At 47.8% G+C, this 19,019-nt stretch overlaps 1 protein-coding gene across 1 annotated transcript in view; it reads right to left on the minus strand.

The window, feature by feature from the left end:
- Window positions 1-291: 291 nt before the first annotated feature.
- LOC149451764 (SMAD family member 6-like) overlaps window positions 292-19,019 on the minus strand; it is a gene marked incomplete at its 3' end in the record, with an annotated part of 49,110 nt that continues 30,382 nt past the window's right edge. Inside the window, exons 2-3 of the mRNA XM_089690195.1 lie at window positions 10,416-10,472; window positions 292-360 (exon numbers count right to left, since the gene is read on the minus strand). Coding sequence (XP_089546321.1) covers window positions 292-360; window positions 10,416-10,472 — 126 coding nt within the window. The remainder of the gene's footprint in view (window positions 361-10,415; window positions 10,473-19,019) is intronic.

Raw genomic sequence — 19,019 nt, forward strand, 5'->3', positions numbered from 1 at the left:
GCTATAGGCCCTACCTCGGTTTTGAGGACTTCAGGATCTTAGACTGCTGGAGCGTGGGGGGGATCAGCAGGGAGGATCAGGTAAGTCGATCTTCTCTGCAAAGTCCCCGAGACCTAAACAAGCAGTTAACCCTTAAATGATTGGCTTCACTCAAGCAGGGATAGACACACACTGCATGAAATATGGCTGGTCCCTGCAGGACCGGACAATTTCCATCAGGGTACAGACAGAACGTTACGAGCCCCACATACACATTCCGACAGGACAGCATTGTACACTTATGGTACATACCCGACACATCACCGGCTGAGATACAGAGTGAACTGGAGGCATCCATTTCAGTGTACGAATCCGAGAGATCTGGAAATAAAACAAACATCATTGAGGAAGATCCTTGAGAACAAAGCAAATTGTAGAGTCTTGGACAGAATGATAGAAGAGATCACATGACAGGTGTCTACTTGTTGGGGAAATCTGTCCTTACTTCATGTCTAAAAAGGTGACTACGAAGAAAGTACGAGGAAATCACCCCGATTGGGACACGGACATCATTACAAACAACTAAATCGGTTTTGGGGAAAGGACCATCTTGCAGTAAATGGGTAACACTTGGGGACACCTGACTGCCCCACCAATATGACCTTGTTGGACATCCCATTCACAAACCATAGACAGTTGTTTATGGAGTTGCCTTCGCTCTGCCACCATAATGTCCTACACTCTTTTAAGAAGGTTTTCCACAAGATTTTTGAGTGTTGGTGGGAAATTGCCAAATCAGTTACTGTTGGATGAGAAGAACTGACGATCAGCGCTCTGATTCATTCAGGTGGCCACCATTCATCCCACATTTGTAGCCACCTGACCATCACACCAACATGAGCTTGTTCGACATCCCATTACAAAACCATTGGAATGTATGGAGTTGCCTCCACTTTGCCGCCATAACATTCTCCACTCTGCTAGGAAGGTTTCCCAAAAGATTTTGGGGTGTTGGTTGGAAATTGCTAGGTTGGGTACTGATGTTGGATGAGAAGAACTGACAGTCAGTTCTCTGATGCATCCAACATTTGTGGCCACCTGAACATAACATTTTTAAAAACTTGTTGGACATCCCATTCCAAAACCATACGTATTTATTTATGGAAAGAAAACAAAACCTCAGCGCTCAGGACTTCCTATTTACCACACAAATCCCCGTGGGATGCTGCTGTGCACAGGTACAAAAGACCAAAAAAACTTTTAACAATGAAAACCAGCGCAAACCCACATGGTCAATTACATTACTCAGCTTTAAAAAAAATATTACTGTGCTGATAAAGATATATATAATAAATTATATATAAATAAATTGATATATAAAAAAATATATAAACATTAGAATCATAAGTCCAGTGACAAAAAAATCAAGTGACAAAAAAAAATCAAAAAAATCCCAAAAAATATATATATATAATTACAGTCCCGTGACAAAAATAAAACAAATTAAATTATAATTTTCATTTGGTTCTTCCGTGTTACTGATCCCTTCACCATGCACCAGTGCAGAAATCAACATTAGCCGCACTCACCAGATATTGGTGAGTCACACGCCTTTCAGGATTATTAAGGGCTCCTGGACCCCCTTTACTTTTTGTGAGACCTCCAAGTGCTGTTTCCTCTTATGTCTAGGTACCTCTTCTGCTTACTCCTCTCACCGAATCCCCCAATCAAAATCAGGAAGAAGAAAAGACCATAGCGTGATACCGTAGTAATTTCTCCTCAAAATAATCTCTCCAGACCACTCACATTCTTTTGCGGGATATAGCCCGCCTTTTATTCAAAACAACAGTGATTTTCTTCCAAAATGATCCACTTTTCATGTGCACCGATTTTTGTAAGAGACCCCACAGTTTAGTGTGCAGCAGGATGGCAGACCTCAGCTACAGACTCATCTACTAAGCTAAGATGGCCCCTTGGAACGCACCGCTCGGCGTGCGCTCCACTCACCGGAAATGACGTCAGACGACGGACCAGGCAACCGGAAGTGCGTCAACGCGTTTCGCCCCACCCACAGGGCGTTATCAAGACTTGGTGAAGACTTGGTGAAGGGATCAGTAACACGGAAGAACCAAATGAAAATTATAATTTAATTTGTTTTATTTTTGTCACGGGACTGTAATTATATATATATATTTTTTGGGATTTTTTTGATTTTTTTTGTCACTGGACTTATGATTCTAATATTTATATATTTTTTTATATATCAATTTATTTATATATAATTTATTATATATATCTTTATCAGCACAGTAATGTTTTTTTAAAGCTGAGTAATGTAATTGACCATGTGGGTTTGCGCTGGTTTTCATTGTTAAAAGTATTTATTTATGGAGTTGCCTCCACTTCACCACCCTACAGTCTGCACACTTCCAGGAGGGTTTTCCACAAGATTTTGGAGTGTTGGTGGGAAATTGCTAGGTCGGGTATTGTTGTTGGATGAGAAGAACTGATGATCAGCGCTCTGATTCATTCAGGTGGCCACCATTCATCCCACATTTGTAGCCACCTGACCATCACACCAACATGAGCTTGTTCAGGGATCTAAAGACCCAATGTCTCCACAACAGTGGTCTCCAAACTGCGGCCCCTTGTTGCCTTTAATCCGGCCCTTGGTCCGTTATTCCTCTGCCACTGACAACGAGGCACTACTCCTCCCACCGACACCAACCATGGGGCACTACTCCGCCCACCGACACCAACCATGGGGCACTAATCCGCCCACTGACACCAACCAATGGGCACTAATCCGCCCACCGACACCAACCATGGGGCACTACTCCGCCCGCCGACACCAACCATGGGGCACTACTCCGCCCGCCGACACCAACCATGGGGCACTACTCCGCCCGCCGACACCAACCATGGGGCACTACTCCGCCCACCGACACCAACCATAGGGCACTACTCCCACCGACACCAACCATAGGGCACTACTCCTCCCAACGACACCAACAATGGGACACTTTAAACCTCATTCCCCAATCGCTGTGTATTCTATTCTTTTGTCTTTTTTATTCTTTTCTATTTTAATCTATTCTCTTATGTTCTATTCTTTTGTCTATTTATTCTTTTCTATATTTTATTCTTTTCTATTCTAATGTATTCTCTTGTGTTCTATTCTATTCTTTTGTCTATTTTATTCTATTCTAATCTATTCTCTTATGTTCTATTCTTTTGTCTATTTTATTCTTTTCTATTCTAATCTGTTCTCTTATGTTCTATTCTTGTCGGATTTGAATTCAAGTTGAATTTGATTCAAATTTAATTTCACGTTTTGGATTTGAATGTCCAAATAATGAAAAATGTGTCCAAATTCGAAACAAAAAAGGCTGCACATGTCTAGCTGCTGCACCTGCAGAGTTCTGAGGAAAGTGGCAGGGTCTGCCTCCCTTTAGATGTGATTTCCCTTTGAGAGTATCTCACCAGAAATGACATTTTTGTTGCAGGGGATGCCCAAAATCTAACTTGTATCTTAGTGAAAACTTCTGTGAGAATCGGTGAGCCAATCACACAAGCAGGAAATGACATATCTGGGGGGGGGGGGGGGGGGGGCGCTCTGTATACCATCTGTGTACAGAATGCCTCCAGGTCACCATGTTGCAATTTACAGAAAACGACAGCGGCTGCAACGTTCAATTACAATATGACTTGTGTAGCCATTGTATACTGCGGGGGGGGGGGGGGGGGTTTCCACGAAAGTGGAGTTACCCTTTAAAATAGCTGCAAATCCAGAAACATATTTGATGATCCTGCCAGAAATTCAGTTTCCTCTTAACCCTTTTACTGCCACGGCTGTCGGTCATACAATCGATGACAGCGAGGTTTGTACATACACAGCGGCTGGGAGCGTGTGCACACTCCGCAAGCCAAATGAATGAAAGCGTGAATGTGCGCATGCGTTTACACGCGTACGAATGTTAAACACGCCTACTTTTTATGTACGCCACAAAACAAACTGCAAATTTTTCTTGGAAGATGCAGCTATGTGTATGGCCCTGCCGTGCTTCGGTTGGCTGCCTACAGATCTATAGGCTGTACGCATCGAAACGCAGCTTTTCAGACGCCCGTGTGAATGAGCCCCCCACTGTTATAGTTTTCTTAAGCTGATCGTATACACAGAATTTTTTTTTTTCTTTTCTTAAGTCCTCCTGCACACGGGACGTTTTTACAGCGGCTGTTTTAGGCTTTTGGTGTTTATTTTCCACAGCCAGTAACCCCCCAGCATGTTATCCTATGTGTCCGTACACACACACTGGAATCAACGTTTTTGGGTGGAAAAAAAAAATCAGGACTAGCGGGCTTCTAGAGGAGTTTTTTAGCTGTAAAAATGCTCTAATGCTGAAAAATGCACCAATCCAGCGCTTTTGGACTTTTCGTGAGCAAAAAAAAAAAAGACCGCTAAAAAAACACAGTAAATCGCAGCAAATCAAGTTTTTAAACGTTTTCATGAGCAAAAAAAATGTATTTTATTTTGGTAAAAAAAACATTGGTGTCAGTGGGAGGAATAGTGCACCATTGTTAGTGTCATTGGAAGGAATAGTGCCCCGTTGGTGGCGTCAGTGGGAGGAATAGTGCCCCGTTGGTGGCGTCAGTGGGAGGAATAGTGCCCCGTTGGTGGCGTCAGTGGGAGGAATAGTGCCCCGTTGGTGGCGTCAGTGGGAGGAATAGTGCCCCGTTGGTGGCGTCAGTGGAAGGAATAGTGCCCCGTTGGTGGCGTCAGTGGAAGGAATAGTGCCCCGTTGGTGGCGTCAGTGGAAGGAATAGTGCCCCGTTGGTGGCGTCAGTGGAAGGAATAGTGCCCCGTTGGTGGCGTCAGTGGAAGGAATAGTGCCCCGTTGGTGGTGTCAGTGGAAGGAATAGTGCCCCGTTGGTGGTGTCATTGGAAGGAATAGTGTCCCATTGCTGGTATTGGTGGAAGGAATAGTGCCCCATCATTGGTATCAGTAGGAGGAATAGTGCCCCATCATTGGTGTCAGTGGGAGGAATATTGCCCCATCATTGGTGTTGGTGGGAGGAATAGTGCCCCGTCGTCGGTGTCAGTAGCAGGAATAGTGCCCCATCATTGGTGTCAGTGGGAGGAATAGTGCCCCATCATTGGTGTCAGTGGGAGGAATATTGCCCCATCATTGGTATCAGTGGAAGGAATAGTGCCCCATCATTGGTGTCAGTGGGAGGAATATTGCCCCATCATTGGTGTTGGTGGGAGGAATAGTGCCCCGTCGTCGGTGTCAGTAGAAGGAATAGTGCCCCATAGTAGGTGTCAGTAGAAGGAATAGTGCCCCATTGTAGGTGTCAGGGGCAGGAAATATGCTCCGCCTTTGCTGACAGTGGGGGGGAAGAATGGCCCAAGGGCCAGATAAAAGCAAGCAAAGGGCCACATCCAGCCCGGGGCCGTAGTTTGGACAGCACTGTCCTAGTCTATGGGCAGCTTTAGGTCACCATTGGCAGATCTCTGTTGCTGGAGTCGCACTCCCTGCAGGGTCTACAAGCCCTCCTCCTGTTACACCCCTCCCCCCCCCTCCTTTTTGTCTGTAGCATGTAAAATTTCAACTGCCCTGACCACAAAGCAGGCTGGGACACGGCGCTGGAAGGATAAGGTTACACAAAGCCTTTAAATGCTTCATAGTTACCATACTTAATTACCCACATTAACATTCTTGGAGCTGTTTATTCCTGCAGGTTTCCTTCCTTCCTCCATCTGCTACTGAAGCACAAGAAACTTTGTTTTAACAAGTAACCCGTATTGTTCTCCGTCCATTAACGACACAAAGACGCTCTCAACCCTCCAGTGCGAGACGAGCGCCATGGCACGGCACGCCGAGCGGATCAGACGTCGCACACGGCGATCGATGGCAAGGGAAGATAGAGAATTCTGCAACCGCAGGGTATATGGCGCAGAAACCACACAAGTCCAAATATTTGAAAAAATATTGAAAAATGTATCCAAACCCAAAAAAAAAAAGAAAAAAAAACTAAATTAAAAAAAAAAAAGCTTTGGGGCTCATTCACACAATTACATATACACACATATACATACATATACACACACACACACATATATATACACACACACACATATATATATATATACACACACACACACATATATACAGTGGGGATCGAAAGTTTGGGCACCGCAGCTAAAAATTTGTATTAATGTGCATAAAGAAGCCAAGGAAAGATGGAAAAATCTCCAAAAGGCATCAAATTACAGATTAGACATTCTTATAATATGTCAACAAAAGTTAGATTTTATTTCCATCATTTACACTTTCAAAAGAACAGAAAACAAAAAAATGGCGTCTGCAAAAGTTTGGGCACCCTGCAGAGTTAATATCTTGTACTGCCCCCTTTGGCAAGTATCACAGCTTGTAAACGCTTTTTTGTAGCCAGCCAAGAGTCTTTCAATTCTTGTTTGAGGTATCTTTGCCCATTCTTCCTTACAAAAGTCTTCCAGTTCTTTGAGATTTCTGGGCTGTCTGTCACGCACTGCTCTTTTAAAGGTCTATCCATAGATTTTCAATGATGTTGAGGTCAGGAGATTGTGAAGGCCATGGCAAAACCTTCAGTTTACGCCTCTTGATGTAATCCCCCGTGGATTTCGAGGTGTGTTTAGGATCATTATCCATTTGTAGAAGCCATCCTCTCTTTAACTTCAGCTTTTTCACAGATGGCATCAAGTTACCTTCCAAAATTTGCTGAGATTTTATTAAATCCATTTTTCCTTCTACTCGTGAGATGTTCCCTGTGCCACTGGCTGCAACACAACCCCAAAGCATGATTGATCCAACCCCATGCTTAACAGTTGGACAGAGGTTCTTTTCATTCAATTCTGTGCCCCTTCTTCTCCAAACGTACCTTTGCTCATTCCAGCCAAAAAGTTCAATTTTAACCTCATCACTCCAAAGAACTTGTTTCCAAAATGCATCAGGCTTGTCTATATGTTCATTTGCAAAGTTCAAACGATGATTTTTGTGGTGAGGACGTAGAAGAGGTTTTCTTCTGATGACTCTTCCATGAAGACCATATTTGTACAAGTATCTCTTTATAGTGGAATAGTGTACCACAACTCCAGTGTCTGCCAGATCTTTCTGGAGGGATCGTGCAGTCAAACGTGGGTTTTGAATTGTTTTTCTCACAATCCTGTGAGCTGTTCTGTCTGATATTTTTCTTGGTCTTCTAGATCTTGCTTTAACTTCCACTGTTCCTGATGACTGCCATTTCTTAATTACATTCCGAACAGAGGATACTGACATCTGAAAACGCTTTTGCTATCTTCTTATAGCCTTCTCCAGCTTTGTGAGTGTCAACTATTTTCAGTTTCAGTTTTCTAGACAACTGCTTAGAAGAACCCATGGTGCTGATTGTTGGGGCAAGGTCAGATGAGTCTGGGCATTTAAAACCTTTGAGATTGACATCACCTGGTCTTCCCGGACGATGATTGAGAACAATCCATGACACTGGCAGGTCTCAGCTTGGCAAAGGGGGCAGTGCATGCTATAAATTCTGCAGGGTGCCCAAACTTTTGCAGACGCCATTTTTTTGTTTTCTGTTATTTTGAAAGTGTAAATGATGGAAATAAAATCTAACTTTTGTTGACATATTATAAGAATGTCTTATCTGTAATTTGATGCCTTTTGGAGATTTTTCCATCTTTCCTTGGCTTCTTTATGCACATTAATACAAATTTTTAGCTGGGGTGCCCAAACTTTCGATCCCCACTGTATATATACACACACACACACACACACACACACACACACACACATACATATACGCACAGTATCTCCCAGAAGTGAGCCCCCCCCCCCCCCCCTACATTTTGTAAATATTTGATTCTCTCTTTTCATGTGACAACACTGAAGAAATGACACTTTGCTACAATGTGCCGTAGTCAGTGTACAGCTTGTATAACATGTAAATTTGCTGTCCCCTCAAAATCACTCAACACACCGCCATTAATGTCTAAGCCGCTGGCAAGTGACTCCACCCCTAAGTGACAAGGCCCACACTGGGCCCAATTAGCCATTTTCCCTCCCCGGTGTCATGTGACTCGTTAGTGTTACAAGGTCTCAGGTGTGAATGGGGAGCGGGTGGGTTACATTTGGTGTTATCGCTATCACTTTCTCATACTGGTCACTGGAAGTTCAACATGGCACCTCATGGCAAAGAACTCTCTGAGGATCTGAAAAAAAGAATTGTTGGTCTACATAAAGATGGCCTAGGCTATAAGAAGATTGCCAAGACCCTGAAACTGAGCTGCAGCGCGGTAGCCAAGACCATACAGTGGTGTAACAGGACAGGTTCCACTCAGAACAGGTCTCGCCATGGTCCACCAAAGAAGTTGAGTGCACGTGCTCAGCGTCATATCCAGAGGTTGTCTTTGGGAAATAGACGTAAGAGTGCTGCCAGCATTGCTGCAGAGGTTGAAGGGGTGGGGGGGGGTCAGTCTGTCAGTGCTCAGACCATACACCTCACACTGCATCAAATTGGTCTGCATGGCTGTCGTCCCAGAAGGAAGCCTCTTCTAAAGATGATTCACAAGAAAACCCGCAAACAGTTTGCTGAAGACAAGCAGACTAAGGTCATGGATTACTGGAACCATGTCCTGTGGTCTGATGACACCAAGATCAAGTGATTTGGTTCAGATGGTGTCAAGCGTGTGTGGCGGCAACCAGGTGAGGAGTACAAAGACAAGTGTGTCTTGCCTACAGTCAAGCATGGTGGTGGGAGTGTCATGGTCTGGGGCTGCATGAGTGCTGCCGGCACTGGGGGGCTACAGTTCATTGAGGGAACCATGAATGCCAACATGTACTGTGACATACTGAAGCAGAGCATGATCCCCTCCCTTCGGAGACTGGGCCGCAGGGCAGTATTCCAACATGATAACGACCCCAAACACACCTCCAAGACCACCACTGCCTTGCTAAAGAAGCTGAGGGTAGAGGTGATGGACTGGCCGAGCACGTCTCCTGGCCTCAACCCTATTGAGCATCTGTGGGGCATCCTCAAACAGAAGGTGGAGGAGCGCAAGGTCTCTAACATCCACCAGCTCCGTGATGTCATCATAGAGGAGTGGAAGAGGCCTTCAGTGGCAACCTGTGAAGCTCTGGTGACCTCCAGGACCAAGAAGGTTAAGGCAGTGCTGGAAAATATTGACACTCTGGGCCCAATTTGGACATTTTCACTTAGGGGTGGACTGTATAATAAATATATATATATATATATATATATATATATATATATATATATATATATATATATATATATATATATAAAAAAAACATCCAACTCAAGGAAGGAACATTAGGTCCCATTTCTACTCCACATACAACCTGTTAGAGCCAAATACAACCTTCATAAGACCACTCTAGGCTGTGCGATTTTCAGATGGTACGTTCTTGGAATGTCCACAAAAAAACTCATCCTATAACATTGTATTATTTATTGAAGCTGAACTCCGGGGAAAGTAAAAATTCTCCCCATCAATGGGGCTGCCTTTTCACTGCAAGGTGCTGCTTGGATATATCCAGCAGGTTTTCTCCATGCTCTAGACGGGTCCCTGCAGCCTCTTCCCCCCTATGCCTCAGTGGTTGGATGCCCTCGTACGTGTCATCAAGTGCAATGCAAAGCCCATAGGTCTGCAATGGACATGAGGATGCCAAGGGACAGTCCACCCACCAGGGCCCGAAGGGACAGTCCACCCACCAGGGCCCGAAGGGACAGTCCACCAACCAGGGCCCGAAGGGACAGTCCACCAACCAGGGCCCGAAGGGACAGTCCACCAACCAGGGCCCGAAGGGACAGTCCACCAACCAGGGCCCGAAGGGACAGTCCACCAACCAGGGCCGAAGGGACAGTCCACCAACCAGGGCCGAAGGGACAGTCCACCAACCAGGGCCGAAGGGACAGTCCACCAACCAGGGCCGAAGGGACAGTCCACCAACCAGTGCGGAAGGGACAGTCCACCAACCAGGGCGGAAGGGACAGTCCACCAACCAGGGCGGAAGGGACAGTCCACCAACCAGAGCGAAGGGAAGCCCTGGTTGCTGGGGGAGGGAAGGAGCGGGCAAATAAAAACCTTTATTGCCCATCCCCTACAAGTGTTCTCCAAATTAGGGCCCTCAAGCTGTTAAGGAACTATCATGCCTGTGACTGTCAAGAGTTTCGCAATGTCTCGTGGAACTTGCAGTTCCTCAACAGCTCAAAGGCTGTATTTTTGAGACCCCCCCCAAATGAGCATTTAACCCTTGCAGTGTGTGTGTGTGTGGGGGGGGGGGTAGCGCTGTTTTCTTACTTCACCCAGAGATGGGCTTTAAGGCCAAAAACTCTCTGTAAAGGAATTATACGTCAGTTTATTAATCATGCGGACTCACCCAGAGGTTTTTGCTCAAACTGTGGAGAAAGACGAGAATATGGAGGAGGAGGAGACTCTGTAAAGAGAAAAGACCAAATGTCAATTTCTGCTAATTAAAGGCAGAGCTATACCATCCTAATAATTCTACAGTAAATGGGATCCATTTAGGTTTTTCAAAAACAAAAAAAAGGAACCAATCTTATTCCATCTAACAAAAATGATTTCATGCAAACCAAGGCAGACAGATTTTAGAGTACAAATCAGGATTATTTAAAAGTACATTATGAAAAAAAAAAAAAAATACATAGCCATTTATCCATTGAATCTACATGTATATTTATTCTATGTGAAAAAACGAATGTTCTTTAGGCCATTTCCTCCTCTGAACAAATGTTTTACTACATTGTATCTCATATTTCCTATTTCCCATGCTCCTCAGCTCCATTCAGTGGCCATAGTGCAGTATTTTACTATGCTTAAATGGGTTACTATGGGTGGCAGTAAAATACTGTACTATGGCCACTGGATGGAGCTGAGGAGCATGGGAAATAGGAAATACAATGTAACACTTCTACAGCAGGCTAGAATATATATTATTTGCCAATTCCCTCTAACGTTCTCTAGAATTACATTGTACAGGCGTACCTCGGTTTACGGATTTAATGCATTCTGCGGGACTTTTCATATTGCGAAAAAGTCAGAAACTGAAACACGGAATGCATTGCAAACCAATTAGGTCAGAAAAGTGTTTTTAAAAAGTCTTTTATCTGTTCAAAACTCTTTATAAAGTGCATTTTAAAGGCATAAATACTATACAGGGACATGATTAAAAATTAATTCGTAAATGCATTGAAACCCAATTAATCCGTTCGTATTGCGAAAAAAATTTGTAAACCGAGGCGTTATTTTCAATAGATTTTCATTCGGAAACCGAAAATTACGTCAATCGAGGCGTTCGTAAACCAAAGTACGCCTATATCTCGTTAGGGAAAAAAAATGTATTTCCTATGTTGCTCAGCTCCATCTACTGGCCATAATGCGGTATTTTCAACTGCTCATAATGCTGACGGAGGGGTCCCGTGTGGCTCCAAAACGTTGCACTTTCTTCTGAGAGGTGATCTTCTTGCAATAAAAACCTCTTTGGACCATATTTGGAGATCCATGGTGTGCTGGCGAATATGTACGTTTGCCTATGAGGTTTCCAATCCCAGCTGGTAGTTGTGACAGCACCCGCCCTGGATGAGCCGTACTTCCAAGAATGTGTGCGATGGGAATATAGCTACCATCGCTGGATAAGACGACAGAAGAAAGAAGACCACGTGTATCTCGTGACCAACCAGCAGACCACTCAGAGTCTGCAAGGAGAAGAGGCTGCCCACCAAATCTAGAGTTGGGCTCAATGCTCCTTTCCCTTTAAATGCGGTAGTTTCTCTCCCCAGTTCTGGATCTCTCCAAATTCACCAACCGATATCCCTTCCACTTCTGGGTAACACCAAGATCTACCAGTTACAGACAAAGCCATTGTAACAGAACCGACCCAGAGTGCGCTAGGGTACTTCCGTTAGAATACCGCTTCCCTGTCCGAACACCGACAACAGACACCACCGCTGACCATACAAGACTAGACGACACCAGTCTTGAAGTAAACCAGGAGGTAGACTAGTTTATTTGAACACAGATACAAGATATATACACTCAGGGGGCAATCCCCCCTCCCTGCATACATTTAGTAACAAGAGACACACAGGTATTCAAACTTCACACCAGCCGACAGTCAAATCAGGAGGGAGGGCTGCTGGAGACACCCCCCACTAAGCTAATCAGAAACACATACATTCCATAATAGTTTGCTCCCAAACCAGACAGACAATAGAACAATGGGATGCAGCCACATAAAGCCCACACAATATTAGGACAGATCACCCTGTACCCCTAACAGGCACAGAGTGACTTACACATAATAGGGATATGGGGAGCTGAGACAGGGGTCTCCCCACCTCTCCAAAGTGATCTGGGTTCCATGGGCCCCCCCACCCAAAGTGACTCCTGTCACAGCCATCATGCATCTCTCTTAAGAACCATGAATTGTATTAAATTTCTATTTCTCCTTAAGGAGCTTCTGGTTTGCACAATGACGTCACTGGCTACGTCCCAGCGCGTTTCGTCCCAGTCCACATAACTTCCTCAAGGAAGCCTTCCCTTATGGGTTAAATGCTTGCTTGGGTATAGGGTGGTGCAAAAAGTACTTTTACTTGCTTGACTCTGCAAGCTCCCTCTGGTCTGTAAGACTGCCCCCTGCAGCTTCTTCTCTCCAGCTGTCAGATGCCCTCTGCGTTGGACAAGATGATGTGGAGGGACAGTCCACTGCGGGAGAGCAGGTGAGTGCCTGCTGCTGGGGGAGAGGAGGATGAGGTACATAAGTGCTTTTTGCACCCCCCACCCCAGACCTAAATGAACACTTGGAGCGGACTGCCCCAATGCAAGGGAGGAATTTTACTTTCCAACCATATGGAGTTTAAGGGCTTGTTCACACCAGGCTGCAGGCTAAAGCTGGCCATAAATGATTGGAAAAATGAGGTGGAAGGAGGTACGCTATCAGGAGACGCTGTTCATCCGAAAATTTTCCAACATGTCCCTTCAACAGAAGTCAATTCAATAAAATCGACCTCTATTGAGCGGGTGAGGCCACACACTGATTGAAAATCATCTAGTCTCTGGTTGGGGCGACCAAATTTCAGGATACGGCTAGCCTAAACCGCATATGCGCTGGTGTGCGTCGGGTAGGGGGGGCTGCAATGCATTGTTCCAAAGTATCACACCATACATTTACTTTCGCTCAACCAGCGGGTTCAACTAACAAAAAATTATATACATATATTTTGAATGTGTGGATGGGGGGGGAGGGGGGTGGTGGGGGGGGGGGTGGGGGGAGTCCCTCCCAAGGAGATATTGTATTCTGACAGAGGGGAGGCTTCCCCACCATCAAAATACATTGTTCAGCACCACTGGCTATAGCTGGCAGCACTGATCAGGGAAAATTTTCCAACAGACGGGATGTACAGAAGTCGATCGGAAGACAACCAGCTTGCCCATAGATCGAAATTCAGATGGTTCCCGCTGTTCCAACCAAATTTCGCTACATCTATGGCTGGCTTTACTTTCTTTTAACCTTTACTCAAGTGACACAAATTGACACGCACTGCAGCACATTGCATCGTTCCATGCGTTCTGCTGCATAAAATTGGAGACATTCAGCATTCCCAGGTGATGGTGGCAACGGCACACCTACAGCCTTGCATTCATGGCGGCAACGGCACATCTAGAACCTTGCATTCATGGTGGCAACAGCACGCCTAGAACCTTGCATTCATGGTGGCAACAGCCAGGGGCGGATTGAGAACTCATGGAGCCCCCCCGAGCAATAGGGGATCATGGGGCCTCGCCCCTGTGTCCTCGCCCACACTCAAACCACACCCAAAAAAAGCCTATGAAAGGTACTAAGGGCATCTCATGGGGCCCCCTACTGACCCTGGGCCCTTGGGCAGAGCCCGAATGCTCGAATGGTCAGTCCGCCCCTGGCAACAGCACACCTAGAACCTTGCATTCATGGTGGCAATAGCACAACTAGAACCTTGCATTCATGGTGGCAACAGCACAACGCCTAGAACATTCCACATTCCCAGGTGATGCTGGCAAGAGCACACCTAGAACCTCGCATTCATGGTGGCAAGAGCACACCTAGAACCTTGCATTCATGGTGGCAACAGCACAACTAGAACCTTGCATTCATGGTGGCAACAGCACAACTAGAACCTTGCATTCATGGTGGCAACAGCACAACTAGAACCTTGCATTCATGGTTGCAACAGCCAGGGGAGGATTGAGAACTCACGGGGCCCCCCGAGCAATAGGGGATCATGGGGCCTCGCCCGTGTCCTCACCCACACTCAAACCACACCCAAAAAAGCCTATGAAAGGTACTAAGGGCATCTCATGGGGCCCCCTACTGACCCTGGGCCCTTGGGCAAAGCCCGAATGCTCGAATGGTCAGTCCGCCCCTGGCAACAGCACACCTAGAACCTTGCATTCATGGTGGCAACAGCACACCTAGAACCTTGCATTCATGGTGGCAACAGCACACCTAGAACCTTGCATTCAGTCTATGCAGTAACCAATCAGCTTCCAGGTTTTATCATCAAAACTTAATTGAATAAGCTGAAGTTAGAAGCCGATTGGCCGCCATGCCCAGCCGCATCAGATTCTGTGTGCACCAGTTCTAGTAACCCCCCCCCTCCCCCCACAGTATCTGATCACTGAAAATACACCGTACTGTTCCTTTAAATGATTAAAAATGCAATGCCATCGCAGGGCGCAAGAAGAGTTCAGTAATGAAGAATAACCCAGAAAATAAAAATAAAAAGGTAATGCAGAGAAAGAAAAAAAAAAAAAAAAAAAAAAAAAAAAAAAACACAAAACGGAGATACTGCAGGTTGGGGGAGGGGTGGCCTTCTCTCTTTCAGCCCTTTATGGAGGGGGAGTTTTCCTTCTGGAGGAGAATAGATGGCATTTCTGAGGACAGAATGGGAGCAGGAGGAGAGGACGGGTCCTGGGGACTGCAGCTTTAAGAAAGCGCCTGTAATTGGCGAGATCTCCAGATAAACAGTCCTTCTGGCGCCAGCAAAAAAGCAAACTCTGTATTATCACCACTCCTACTCCTGGACGGCGCAGGGACCTCCTCAGGAAAGCAGAACCAACACTGATCTGATTTCAAAGAGAGAGCCTGCCAGGCAAAATAAACTCCAACCTCCCCGAGTCCCGGGCTCCTCCATTAGAGGACGAGACCCCCGAAAACCATACCAGAGGACGAGACCCCCAAAAACCATGCCAGGGAACGAGACCCCCAAAAACCATGCCAGGGGACGAGACCCCCAAAAACCATGCCAGGGGACGAGACCCCCGAAAACCATGCCAGAGGACGAGACCCCCGAAAACCATGCCAGGGGACGAGACCCCCGAAAACCATGCCAGGGGACGAGACCCCCGAAAACCATGCCAGGGGACGAGACCCCCAAAAACCATGCCAGGGGACGAGACCCCCGAAAACCATGCCAGGGGACGAGACCCCCGAAAACCATGCCAGGGGACGAGACCCCCGAAAACCATGCCAGGGGACGAGACCCCCGAAAACCATGCCAGGGGACGAGACCCCCAAAAACCATACCAGAGGACGAGACCCCTAAAAACCATACCAGAGGACGAGACCCCCGAAAACCATACCAGAGGACGAGACCCCCGAAAACCATACCAGAGGACGAGACCCCCGAAAACCATACCAGAGGACGAGACCCCCGAAAACCATACCAGAGGACGAGACCCCCGAAAACCGTACCAGAGAACAAGACCCCCGAAAACCGTACCAGAGAACAAGACCTCCAAAAACCTCCTCTTGTATGGAAACCCCCTAAAACCATAGTAGAGGACGCAGCCTGCGAGAGCGCCGCCTGTGGGAGCCCACAAACGACGGCGAGACCCGCGGGAGACCACAGTCGGGGGAGCCAGACCCGCGGGAGACCACAGTCAGGGGGGGGGCAAGACCCGCGGAAGCCCACAGTAGAGGGCGACACCACCACACCACCGGAGGCCCACAGTAGAGGGCAACACCACCGGAGGCCCACAGTAGAGGGCGACACCACCGGAGGCCCACAGTAGAGGGCGACACCACCGGAGGCCCACAGTAGAGGGCGACACCACCGGAGGCCCACAGTAGAGGGCGACACCACCGGAGGCCTACAGTAGAGGGCGACACCACCGGAGGCCCACAGTAGAGGGCGACACCACCGGAGGCCCACAGTAGAAGGCGACACCACCGGAGGCCCACAGTAGAGGGCGACACCACCGGAGGCCCACAGTAGAGGACAAGACCTCCAAAAACCATCACCAGAAAGAATGGACGCCAACAGCCCGTATTGCCCTGCTCCTGTCAACGATTAATTGGAAGGCGGAGCGCTCACTAGGCACTGCCACCATTCACAGTACATCTTGTATTTTTCCAGTGACCGAGACCCCCCCCCCCCCCCCAGAGACGCGGTCACTGATGACAGTAGTAGCGCCTCCCTCAGGTATGAAATATACATACTTCCCATACTTCCATTGTGCTAAGCCGGCCCCATATGACTCTACAATACACATCCCACCTGGAGGGCAGATCTACATTACAACATGTTCGCTATATAATGAGTCTATCAGTGTATACCCAGCTCTCCAGACTGGACCACTACCGTGATTTCCAGCCCCCCAATCTGGATGAAGGAGCACAGGGGACACCATTGGACAGCAGCATTGTCAGCTGGGAGGGAAAGGGAGTGTTAGATGGACTAGCAGATTTAAACACACTAACATATTGAAGCCGAACTCCAGATAACGCTCTACAAGCAGTTACAGCAAGCAGACTTTTCTTTCAAGGCTTTACATCAGGGCTCGCCAAATCCCAGGCGCCATGGCGACTAGAAATTGTGTCCTGGCACCTGGGTTCACACACTGCAAAGCCGTCCCCCCCCCCCCCGCAGACTCCCAATGCAAAGCCGCCCCCCCCCTAGCGGACTCCCAATGCAAAGCCGCCCCCCCCCCCCCCCGCGGACTCCCAATGCAAAGCCGCCCCCCCCCGCGGACTCCCAATGCAGAGCCGCCCCCCCCCCCCGCGGACTCCCAATGCAGAGCCGCCCCCCCCCCCCCCGCGGACTCCCAATGCAGAGCCGCCCCCCCCTGCGGACTCCCAATGCAGAGCCGCCCCCCCCTGCGGACTCCCAATGCAGAGCCGCCCCCCCCTGCGGACTCCCAATGCAGAGCCGCCCCCCCCTGCGGACTCCCAATGCAGAGCCGCCCCCCCCGCGGACTCCCAATGCAGAGCCGCCCCCCCCGCGGACTCCCAATGCAGAGCCGTCCCCCCCGCGGACTCCCAATGCAGAGCCGCCCCCCCCCCCCGCGGACTCCCAATGCAGAGCCGCCCCCCCCCCGCGGACTCCCAATGCAGAGCCGCCCCCCCCCCGCGGACTCCCAATGCAGAGCCGCCCCCCCCCCGCGGACTCCCAATGCAAAAACTCCTGTCAATGGCAATCCTATGTGAACACTTACCTCCACATGCTACTCTACTCCGTCACTTGCGAGTCTGGAACGCACCGATACAAACTCCCATAGGACCCTTTTCATAATGGCACTCAGAACGCAACGCGTGCGGATCGCATCCATGTGAACCTCCTCAATAGGAACACACAATATCCAGCCTGTCATGTGAAACTGTGAGTTTGAAAACGCATCCAGAATCGCATGTGTGTGAACCAGAGTGGCTCCACTCACCCCTGGGCGTTCTAGGATTGCGGCTTGTCACCCAAAAGTTGCCTTGTCCCGGGTGCTGACAACCCACACTATGCTAATAAAAAAAAATAAAAATCACACACATACGGAGAAAACAAAAAAAACCAAAAACTGGCTCCTAACTTTTGTAGCCGGCTCCGAGATTCAAAGCAAATTTGTCAAGCCCCGTTTTACATAAAAGCTGGTCATTGTCTGCACCCCTGTCAGTGGTAAAAGTCGGGGGACCCACCAATTTCAGGTGCGATTTGCACGACATGTAACAGATATCTATGCAAATCGCACCAAAAGTAGCGCATGTATTACTTTAGAAATCTGTGCGGCTCCGACCAAGTCCGAACCGGATCAATATGACGCTCTAAAGTGCAGACAATAGGGTGCGACTTGGCCTGCAATTCCCATCCAGTGTGACCGGGGTCTTCACATCGATTTATTAACCCCTCGCCTACCGGGCACTTATACCCCCTTCTTCACCAGGCCAATTTTCAGCTTTCAGCGCTGTCGCACTTTGATTGACAATTGCGCGGTCATACAAGATTGTACCCATATGAAATTTTTATCATTTTTTTCCTCACAAATAGAGCTTTCTTTTGGTGGGATTTAATCATCGCTGGGCGCTTTACTTTTTGCGCTATAAACAAAAAAATGTTCAAAAAAAATTTGAAAAAAAACAAAAACTTTTCTTTGTTTCTATTATAACATTTTTCAAACAGGTAATTTTTCTCCTTCACTGATGTGCGTTGATGAGGCAGCACTGATGATGGGTACTGATAGACAGCACTGATAGGCGGCACTAATGAGGTGGCAAAGAGGCAGCACTGATGATGGGTACTGATATACAGCACTGATAGGTGGCACTGACTGGCATCACTGCTGGGCACTGACTGGTGGCACTGCTAGGCATTGACTGGCACATACGCTGGGCACTGACTGGCAGAACTGCATTGATGGGCACTGGTGGGCACAGATGGGTGGGCTCAGGTGGGTGGCACTTCTGGGCTCAGGTGGGTGGCACTGCTGGGTGGCACTGCTAGGCACAGGTGGGTGGGCTCAGGTGGGTGGCACTGGTGGGCACAGGTGGTGGCACTGGTGGGCACAGATGGGTGGGCTCAGGTGGGTGGCACTGGTGGGCACAGATGGGTAGCACTGCTGGGCACCGATCAGGGCATTGATCCTCACTGACAGCGTGAGAAAAGTGCAGCCGAGAACCGGCAATTGCATTTTCCAGTGATCAGCGTGTCATTGATCACGTGGT

The sequence above is a fragment of the Staurois parvus genome, unplaced genomic scaffold (assembly GCF_062004578.1).
Source record: "Staurois parvus isolate SC_StPar_1 unplaced genomic scaffold, SC_StPar_1.0 ptg000521l, whole genome shotgun sequence".
In the NCBI taxonomy this organism is placed as follows: Eukaryota; Metazoa; Chordata; class Amphibia; order Anura; family Ranidae; genus Staurois; species Staurois parvus.